Source organism: Physeter macrocephalus, chromosome 9, assembly GCF_002837175.3.
Source record: "Physeter macrocephalus isolate SW-GA chromosome 9, ASM283717v5, whole genome shotgun sequence".
Lineage (NCBI taxonomy): Eukaryota > Metazoa > Chordata > Mammalia > Artiodactyla > Physeteridae > Physeter > Physeter macrocephalus.
Window position 1 is genome coordinate 34,804,760 of NC_041222.1, and position 10,409 is coordinate 34,815,168.

General features: G+C 48.4%; 1 protein-coding gene across 1 annotated transcript in view; it reads left to right on the plus strand.

Annotated features, from left to right (window-relative positions):
- GNA14 (G protein subunit alpha 14) overlaps positions 1-10,409 on the plus strand; it is a 200,489-nt gene that overhangs the window by 185,819 nt on the left and 4,261 nt on the right. The window contains exons 3-6 of the mRNA XM_024126860.3: positions 2,293-2,447; positions 5,002-5,130; positions 6,751-6,880; positions 9,420-9,573. Of these exons, the coding sequence (XP_023982628.1) occupies positions 2,293-2,447; positions 5,002-5,130; positions 6,751-6,880; positions 9,420-9,573 (568 nt within the window). The remainder of the gene's footprint in view (positions 1-2,292; positions 2,448-5,001; positions 5,131-6,750; positions 6,881-9,419; positions 9,574-10,409) is intronic.

Below are 10,409 nucleotides of genomic sequence, written 5' to 3' on the forward strand. Positions count from 1 at the left end.
ACCACGGGCAGAGTGGTTAAGCCCAATTGGCCAAGAGTTACCAGAGCCTTTCCTCCACTGGGGAGGCTTTTCCGCCTCCCAGCTCCTCTGTGTTCCCACTGTGCCCGGCACAGGCTTCCATCATCCTGCTCTAGTGTTCTTTCACTGTTATTTTCCTGTGGTTATCCATCTGTTAAGAGAGATACAGTTTTATGTGCACCACAGATGTTTATTGGGCACCTGCATCCATAGAGGGCACCTGTTATTTGCCAGGCACTGCACGAGGTTCTGGGATGTAAGGATAATTAAGACATTGGCTCTGCCCTTGTGGCATTTCCTGACTTGTCACGAAGGAGGGAAAACAGATCATTAGAGCTACGCCCAGGTCAGCGCCCTCACCACGCCTGGTGTGGCCAAATGGGGTATCCTGGGAAGCTCTGTCATCCTCATCCTCCAGTGGAGACCATCTGACCATATTTGGGAGGTGGGAGAGTGGTGAGAGGAGGGGAGGAAGTGGGAGACAGCCCTCCCGCTCCATTGAGACACTGTCCACATTCTCCATTTATTGTTCTCTCTGGCTAACAATAGGGCACATGGCACAAAATGTGTCACTGGGCAGGATTAGAAGTCCTGGTGTAAGGGCTGTCACTGTGTCCTGTTTTGGCAAACAAGAAATATTTATCAGGCATCTATTGCAATAATAAGGCGAGTTCTGCTTACATTTGGGTGATACTTTATACATCAGGTTCCCGTTGAAAATCACTGGCTCCTCTTACAAATGACGATGCTGAGGCAGGGAACCTATTATTGGGTTCCTTAAAAGTCCCGACTGAACTACTTAGAATTCAGGGTCCTGATTCCCTGCCGAGGCACTTGCCACTAACCCATCCTGCCTAGACCTTGTTTGAGACTCTGCAAAGATCCTCGACCTGCCTGAGGATCCCACAGTCTAGGGGAAGGGTTTGTACTCCCTCCTGATGGATGTAGGGCAAAGTCGTGTTGATTGAATCACAGCCCTTGGTTTTTCCCTGAGTCAAGTGAATCTATAAGATCTCCCTTTCCTCCAACCTCCTGTTGGGTTTCATGATGAGAAATGCAAGATAAGAGTGACTCTTCAAAGGGTGTAGGAGATCAGAGCTGCCAAAGGATGCTTTGCTGACTCACAGCTGCCAGTGCATGATGTAATTGCTGTGAGATACAGCAAGACGGGAGAGGGAAGACGAGGCCGGGCTCCTGTCTCCCTCAGCAGGATTCTCTTGTTTGCTGCAACTTGCAGCCAGGGATGGGATGCTGAGTCTCTGGGGCCAACACAGGGATGTGTTGCGGATACAGGCCAGTCTTATCATTTCTATTTGCTAAGGTTTGGAAAGATTTCTGGCCTCTGGCTTGCCTTCTGTTGACGAGATAATATATGTAGAGCCCTGAGCACATAGTAAGTGGGTAATAAATGATAACTGCTGTAACAGTAATAATTACAGCAATAATGATCTTAACAGTTACTGGAATAATAAAGCAGTAGTATTAGAGCAATAATAATTTAGTGATGGAATAGTAAACATAATATTAGAGCAGTCAGTGGCATGGTGTGAGGGTTGCACTGGGTGTGGTCCACCCAGTGGGAAAGAGTTTTATTAGTGATGCTGATAATAAAAAGCAGACTGTATGAGAACTCTCTGTACTTTCCTCTCTGTTTTGCTCTGAACTTAAAACTGCTCTAAAAAGTAAAGTCTATTAAAACACCTTTTAAAAAATAAAGGGAAGAGAAAGAAAGCCGACTGGTGATTGTTGGTGGTGTTATTTTTCAATGCTCTGAAGACGACGCACTCCTTTATTTCCTGCGCTGGGGTGGACCCGCTTACCCCACCCTTGGTATACCACTAACAATAATGTTACTTTTAAATTGTTCCATTGGCTATGCACGTATTCAAATGAGTTGCATGTTAATGAGGAAGTAATGTTTGTTAGTACGATGATAATCAATGATGATCAATCATTCCCGTGTTTCTCTGTTCACAACTGGGTGTTGAATGCTGGTGAAACTGGCCCCCGGGGTACTGCTGGGACCGAAGGCCACAGGTCTTGGGCCTTCTCTGGCGCTCTCCACTGAGTTAAGTAGCCACATCATCCCCACCCATTGAGGCTGCAACTGAGTGGCTTGGCTGTGAGCAGCTCTTCTGGAGAGCACCCACCACACCCTAGCATCTAGGGACATCTTCCCTAATCCATGGACCAGGGCAGGTCTTGTCCCCAAGTCATCAATATGCTGGCTTCCTTTCCTTTGCCTAACGAAAGTTTCTCTTTTCCTTTGAGCAGGAAAATGCCGAGCTGATCAGAGAAGTGGATGTAGACAAGGTCTCTGCTCTCTCCAGGGACCAGGTGGAGGCCATCAAGCAGCTCTGGCAGGACCCGGGAATCCAGGAATGTTACGACAGGAGGAGGGAATTCCAGCTGTCAGACTCTGCCAGATAGTGAGTACAGAGCCTCAAGCTGTGGCCACCCACGGTGCTTTCAGGCAAGCGTGGCCACACTTCAAGGCGGGGAGAAATGAGCTACTTGCTAAAATGAGGCACCCAGGGGCCACACTACCTCCCTTCTGCTCGTCTGTATCCCACTCTTACTTTCGGGTGCCTCTCTTCCCACCTCCTGAAATCTTCAGTCCCCCTGTGGAGCCCCAGATAGCTCTCCTTGCCCATATCTACCTTTCCTCATCAAGTTCGAAGCCTCTGTCCTTTTCAGTGAGAGGGTAAGTCAAATGTGGGCTTCCCTTGGTGGGACTGATCTCATTCGGGGTGCTGAAACTATCTGATTTAAACCAGGACTCCATCTGCTTCTGGCTTCTACTTCCCCCTCTCCATATCCCTCTGCCTCCTGGGTTCTTGATGAGTAGACAGCAGGTCCGATTGCCCTAAAATCTAAAATCAGAGTTTAGAAGCGCAGTGCAATACACCCGTCAGTGGCTGATCTGGTGCTGCCCTCTAGTGGGCGAGATAGGCTCTGCGGGCCCAGCCATGAAAACTGAGTCCGGGAGCCCTTTGTTTGCCTACACATTATATTTGGGATCCATAATCAGTAATCCACTGCGTGCACACTCTCCGACGGAGATCACAGGGTTTGATTTTATTAAGAATTTCCCAAGGCAGTGCCTCCATCAGCCAGATCACTGGGCAAATAGTTGTCATGGTCCTTCTTGAAAGGGTGAGGATTCCTGCTTCTGCAACTCAGCTCCTTCCCTCTTGCCCTGTGTCATTTCCGCCCTCTGAAGGCCCTGGAATCCTTTCCCCAGACCCATCGCCTTCTCTTCAGATGCTGTCATTGCCCTCCAAGCTGGTGTGGTGGGTAATTCACCCATCATCTGGACAAGCCAGTGGGCAGGAAAGGAAACCAGAATCTTTCCTCCTCAGCTTCACTAGCCTCCCTTTGGCATTTGTCCCAGGCTGAGTGTTGAGTGACATTAATCCAGGTTAGCACAACCAATCTGAGTACCAGAACATTTAGGTCCAACACAGTAGTAAAGGAGGAAAAGGAAGTAAAATAAGCCCTGATACGCTGTTGGATCAGCATAGAAGACAGCTCACAGGAAGGAAGGCCGTGTCCCCAGGAGGAGGGCAGACTGCCTTTGACAGCTGGGGAGCCAGGGACAGTTCCAAGTCAGCCAAGGCATCCCTGGCCCTTCCCTGGGACAGCCTGTGTCATTTGCTTCTGGGAAGGCACTGGGGAGTGGCTGGGGCTCTTGATGTAGATCAAGTTGGAAAAGAGCCACTGGGCCTGCTGTAGAACTCAGTGGAGCCCTGAAAACAGGGGCAAGTCCCCTGAGAAGAATGTGGGGAGTGGCTAGGGTGGTGGACAGAGCTGCAACAACAGAGAAAACGGCACTCACAGTGCCCTGTCTTTGGAACTGGCGAGACCCCAGGCACTTGGGCTCTTCCTTGGTCCAGGTCAGTGGCTGTCATCCACTCTGATGGTACTGTCTGCTTATTTGGACAGGCATTCATTTCACAAAAAATGTGATGTGTGTCTGCTGTGTGCCAGGCACTGAGGTAAGGGCTACAGGTACAACTGGTGCTCTCTGCCCTGAAGGAACATACAGTCTGGTGGAACGAGACAGGTGTAAATCAAAATATCACAAACGGAAGTCCGTGACGATAAGCCCTGGGGCGATGCATGGGGGTGTGGGTCACAGAAGGCTGACCCAGTGGTTTGCTTCCTGCTCTGAGGGCTGCACAGGAATAGGGTTTGCCTGTTACCTCTTGGCTCCCCTTCAGGCCACATGTTCAGCGCCAGCAGACCTAGGTGAGCTCTGCCTGTAAAGGGGTAGGTGAGGGGTGGGGGGGGGATGGGGGGGAGAAGGCGGGGCCACCTCTGTTTGCAGGGGGCTCCAAGTCACCAACGCCGTCATTGGCCAGGGCCTCAGCTATTTACGCAAAAGTGCCTCTTTAAAAGGCCTTAAGATTAAAAAAAAAGTAGTGTCCTCTTGTTTTACCACAGAAAAAGTGACATGTCTTAAGCTTAGGGCTTTAATATTTGGCCAAAAATAATCCAAGAGAAGTTTGGGGTTATTTTAGGTGTTCAATTTCCCAGTGTAACAAGGAACTTTTTCTCATATTGAGAGGACTTCCCATTGGACTAACTCATTGAGCCAAGTGTCCAAGAACAGCATCTACATTCTGTAATGTTCTTGGATGAGGCCGTGTGGGAGGGAGCAGGACCTCTGGAGAGAGGAGGACACGTGAGGTGTCAGAGGGCCTCTTCCAACCTCCTCCTCCTGTGGCCCCGCTGGCTCCCTCACTGGCCAGAGTGATGGAGCTGAGGACCAGAAGGAAGAGAGGTGAGATCTGCAGATTTCCCAGAAGGCTCACGAAGGCTTCTGATCCATATTCTTTCCACACAGTTGTAGGAGGGCTGGAGTGCTGGCTCTCACGAAAGTCACTGATGAATCCGTGAATCTGAAGGGTCACTGTGACTTGGGGTGACTTCCCTGGAGGGGCATTTCTCCCTTCTCAGCATCTTGTTCTCTAACATCAGTTACCTGACTGACATTGACCGGATCGCCATGCCATTGTTCGTGCCAACGCAGCAAGACGTGCTTCGTGTCCGAGTGCCCACAACCGGCATCATTGAGTACCCATTTGATTTGGAAAACATCATCTTTCGGTAAGTCTGTCACCCCGACATAGTCCGTTAAGAATCTGTCCAGGCTTGGAAGTCCCCAAATGGAGCCTTAAATGTGTTATTGCTAAAAGGGCTTCCATCTCTTAGGGCACTATTGGCCTTCTCCATCACAGGGTATTTAGAATTGTGGTTGGTCTTAAGTCCTACAGTGGAGAGAAAACCACCTTTCTATTCCCCTTAGAGAAGAAGAGACTCCCTACTGATGTCTGGAATGATTCTTATGTGTAAAACACACACACACACACACACACACACACACACGTATATTTCTGTAACCCACAGATTGAAGATACTGTTGAATATTTCTCTTCCCTTCTATTCTCTTCTCCAAGATTTATCACTGCAGATTTCAAAGGACTTTTATATCTGTTAGCTCCCTTGCTCCTCCTAATAATTGTTACACACGCTTGTCTAGTTGAGACAGCGTAAGTACAGTCCTGCCGTGTCCAGGTCCTGTCTGTACCCCAACTGCATCTCAGTGCTTCTGGAGCACTGTCATGTCGGCGGAGCCCTCTGATCGAGCCCCTTGATATTCTTCATCTCTGCAAGCACATGCCCTATGCCTGTGTGTCCATAAATTCATCCAAACCTTTTCAGAATCAACTGCTGTGGGCTTCCCTGGTGGCGCAGTGGTTGAGAGTCCGCCTGCTGATGCAGGGGACATGGGTTCGTGCCCCGGTCCGGGAGGATCCCACATGCCGCGGAGCGGCTGGGCCCGTGAGCCATGGCCGCTGGGCCTGCGCGTCTGGAGCCTGTGCTCCGCAACGGGAGAGGCCACAGCAGTGAGAGGCCCGCGTACCGCCAAAAAAAAAAACACAAGAATCAACTGCTGCTTGCAACTTCCAGAACCTGAATCTGGTCCACAGATGTATTCTCTTTGGCCCACTTGACGTTTAAAAACATTTTTGAGCCAATATTTATAAAGATTGGGCTATTTTGCTTAAAACATTTGCTATCTCTTGGTAAGTTGGGGGATAGTTTCTCTTGAAAAGTTGGAGGATCTGGTCCAATAGCGAGCCTGCGTCTTTGTCCAGCTGCAGTTGCTGCAGTGGTGTAGCAGCCATCCCTTTAGATAGGGCCCAGCACTCTTGAAGTGCATGCTTTTCTACTCTAGAGAGGCCCCTTGGACTCATTTCCATAAGCTGGTGGCATCCAGCTAATGCAGAAAGGATTTGTAGATTAACTGGAGGAGCCAGTGAAACAAGAAGGGTAAGGGCTGGAAGGAAGCCCAGTGGTCCTGAAGCCTGCCTGCCTGCCTGCATTAATACTCTTTTGTGTCTGGTGTCCTGGCACCGTCTGGTGGTTAGGGCAATGCCCAAGTGGATGCTTGAGCTTTCTGCCTGGACTGTTGCAGCAGCTTTCTAACCAGCGTCTCCAAGCAGGCTCCACCTGAGTGACCTCAGCACGCATCTTTAGTAACTTCACTTACATTCTGTGCCTCCTTTGCTAGGAAACATCCAGTGGTTCCTCATTGCCTAAAGTAGCAGTGCTCAAACATTTTAATCTTAGGATCCCTTTTTATTCTTAAAAATTACTGAGGACCCTAGAGAGTGTGATTTCCATGTCCTTTCCCCCAAAGAGTCATATGTTTCTGTTGAACAGGATGGTGGATGTTGGTGGCCAACGATCTGAAAGACGGAAATGGATTCACTGCTTTGAGAGTGTCACCTCCATTATTTTTTTGGTTGCTCTGAGTGAATACGACCAGGTCCTGGCTGAGTGTGACAATGAGGTATGCTGGGTGAGGAATTCAGTTAGCTGTGGAAGACAGAAACCTATTTCTGCAGTTTGCAAGAAGCCAGCCAGCTCTGGCATTAGACCCTATCCCTTAGGTTAAATCGCCTTGTTCTGCAAAGTGAAGTCTGTGGGCTAACAGCACAGGCATCACCTGGGTGCTTGTTAGAAATGCACACATTCTGCATCAACCCAGACCGAATAAATCAGGATCTTTAAGATCCCAGGTAATTTGAGAATCACTAACCTAGAATCCTGGTTCTTAAACTTAGGTGTACACTAAAATCCCCAAGGGACCTTAGAGAAAAACCTGGCGGCTGGGGCCAACCCCAGAGATTAATTTAATTGGTGCTGTGTGTGGCCTGAGCTTGGGGATCTAATCTAATGCACTACAAAGGGTAGAGCCACTCAAAACCATGGGTCTCAGCCTTGGCTGCATATTTAAAAAAAAAAAAAATCTTTAGGACCCTATAGTAGAGATTCCTATTTCCTGGTTTTGAGTTGGGGGTATCTTCACTAAGCCCTCTGGGGATGTTAATATACAGCCAAAGTTGAACAATACCATTTCTAATAAACTTCGTCTGAGAACAGGCTTCCCAACCTCCATGGCCCATGGCACTTCCAAATTAGGTCCTTAGCTGAGTTGGCATGGGGAGTGTTGCCATGTGCTTGGAGCTGTCCTGGGCCCACCTGGGATAGCATCTGCCCTTTGCTTCCCCTGGAAGGGACTTGCTCAGGGCAGCTGGGACTGATCCACCCCAGTCAGGCATTCAGTGTCCTCTGCAGAGTGGCCATGACGCTGGCTGGGTGAACTCCGTTAGCTGGATCTGCCTGGAAAGTGAGGGGAAATATCGCAATCACTTCTTTGTGAGGTTGGGGGTATTTTCTGTGTGATAACCATTGTCTTTTCCCCGACCCTTTGCACAAGACCTCTTGACCTTTTACAATAGAAATATCTCTTGCTTGTAGGGCATGAAAGTAAATCAATAAAGAATTCTTTCCAGGATTAGGCAATAATTATGAACAGATTCTATCTGGTATTTCTTGAGGGCAGACATTTCTCTGAGGAGCACAGTTACATTAGCTTATTACTGGAGGATTAGCCCATTTACTAGTGTCACTGTGCAAAGAAGAATAGAAATCTTGGCGGCTGCCCAGCTCTTCCAGTGGAGAGATTTTGTTTAAAAAGCAAAGGTATTGAGTTACCAATATGAAAAATTAGCTCCAAATTTGTCTCAGGAATTACGTAGGACATTTCTCGGGAAACTCAAAGGATTAGTCAGGTGTGCCAGGGGTAAGTACCTTACCCTGATGTGCCTAGAAATTAAATATTTTCTCCTCTCTGAAAAATCCTAGGTATCTGGGGAAAAAATTCCTAGGTTGCCACTCCAGACTTTTCCATCCTAGTTGTAGATGTGTGTTGCATCCACGCACTACGCCGTATAGGAATTGTTTTTTCATATGTTGTATTTCCTTGGAGATCATTATTGATAAGATTATAATAAATTTTAAAGAAGCTTTAAAATCAAGTGAGATGTTACCTTTCTGGTAGTAAATTCCAGAATTGATCTCCAGAAACATACTGAGTAGGATAATGGGCCCAGGAGTTGGGAGTTGTAGGAATAGAAATTTAGGGCGTGTCCCTCTGGAGCCAGTGCACTGGGCTTTCGTGTTTCTCAGTCTAAAGGAAGGAAGGAAAGTGTTTCTTTCCTCTTAGAAATACTTGAGAGCGGAATGCTAGCTAGAACAATAATTTGTCACCAGATAAGATTTGTATGTGCCCTGTCTGCTCTCCATAAATTAGAATCATTTAATATTTTCTTGCCAGTGTCTAATGGCCAGAAATGATTACTGTCCTTCTACATAGCTTCCACTAGATTGTACTATTATACAGTCTTGGAAAAGTACTTAAGTTTTGTGAACAATAGTATGCTCACCTATAAAATGGGGACCTGTTCACCTTGGGGAGCTCGCTTGTGTTACACACGTGTCAAGCACGGTGCAGGGCAGGTGCTCAGGAGCGCTAGTTCCCTGCTCTGCCAGCATCCAGCATTCCTAAGGGCGGTGGCCCTGCCAGAAGAGCCTTCCTTCCTCTCATTGTCACCAGACTCCTGACACCCAGCCTGGAAGCCCACACCCAATTAAAGTGTGTCTCGGGTCGGTCTGCAGCTCTGAACTGCCCCCACTTGGTAATCCCAGTAGTTACACACAGAAAACTTCTGTCAACTATGGGTTTGAACCTTCTTTTTCCAAGTTGCACAGAAGCCTTTCTTAAATCCTTATGTGTTTTGGGGTCAGAGAAGAGTTTGGGTGCTACAGGAGAGGAGATCCGGAAGGGGGCGATTAATGAGAGGGTGGGGACCAGGGAAATAGCGGCCGGAGACCCCACTTGCTCAGCAGCCTCAGCAAGGACAGCGACCTGGAGACGGCAGCTGGGTAAGAAGAGGATAGATGGGTGAAGCCAGTGATTTGGTATGTTGTTCCTAAAGCGTTGCTTTTCTTTCTAATTTATCCTAAGTCTCTTGTTTTTCACTTAGAACCGCATGGAAGAAAGCAAAGCCTTATTTAAAACCATCATCACCTACCCCTGGTTTCTGAACTCATCCGTGATTTTGTTTTTAAACAAGAAGGATCTTTTGGAAGAGAAAATCATGTACTCTCATCTAATTAGCTATTTTCCAGAATACACCGGTAAGTAAGTGTCCATCTTGCTGACCTGGCCTCCCTGGCATCAGTTCAGAGTTCTCAGCACGGCTCATAGGGGCCTCCCTGATCTGCCTCTAATGGACTTTCTCACCATTCCCCACCTCTGAATGGAAGCTCCAGTTGAATCACTGTGTGTTTTCGCCTCAGCACCTCCGCACACACCTCTCCCAATGCCTGGAATACACTGCCAGCTCCTTTGCTAACTCCACTTTGTTCTCTGAGACCCAGCTCAGGCACTTCCTCCTTTGGGAAGTCCACCCCCGTCCACTGTAGGTGCACCCCCCTCATGCTCCCTTGGGGGCCTGGGCTTGCCTTGCTCTCTCTTGGCCTTCAGCTCTCACCCCAGTCAGATCCTGAGGGCAGAGACTGTGCCTGACTCACCTTTGCACTTCCAGGGCCAGTCAGAGCACCTGGCACTGCTGATGTGTAAGGTGAAGTGTGGCAGCCCTTTACCAGACACAGGGTAGACACTGAAGGTATCTGTATGGCCTATCCAAGGCAGGAGACTTTATGCCCTATTGCTAATTATTTCTGGTGCAGAAACGTTACCAAGTTTGACATTGATATTTAGAGGAGTAGTGTTTAAGCACTCTCCTTTTTCCCTTTATTCACCACGTTGCCATGTAGTATACAGCTCTCAAGCTTTAGAGTCAGACTTGGGTGACTAGTTATGTTAGTCCCCATATTCTTTCTCTTTGCTCTCCTAGTTCACTTAAGAATTACCTCTTCTGGGGCTTCCCTTCCCTGGTGGCGCGGTGGTTGCGCGTCCGCCTGCCGATGCAGGGGAACCGGGTTCGCGCCCCGGTCTGGGAGGATCCCAC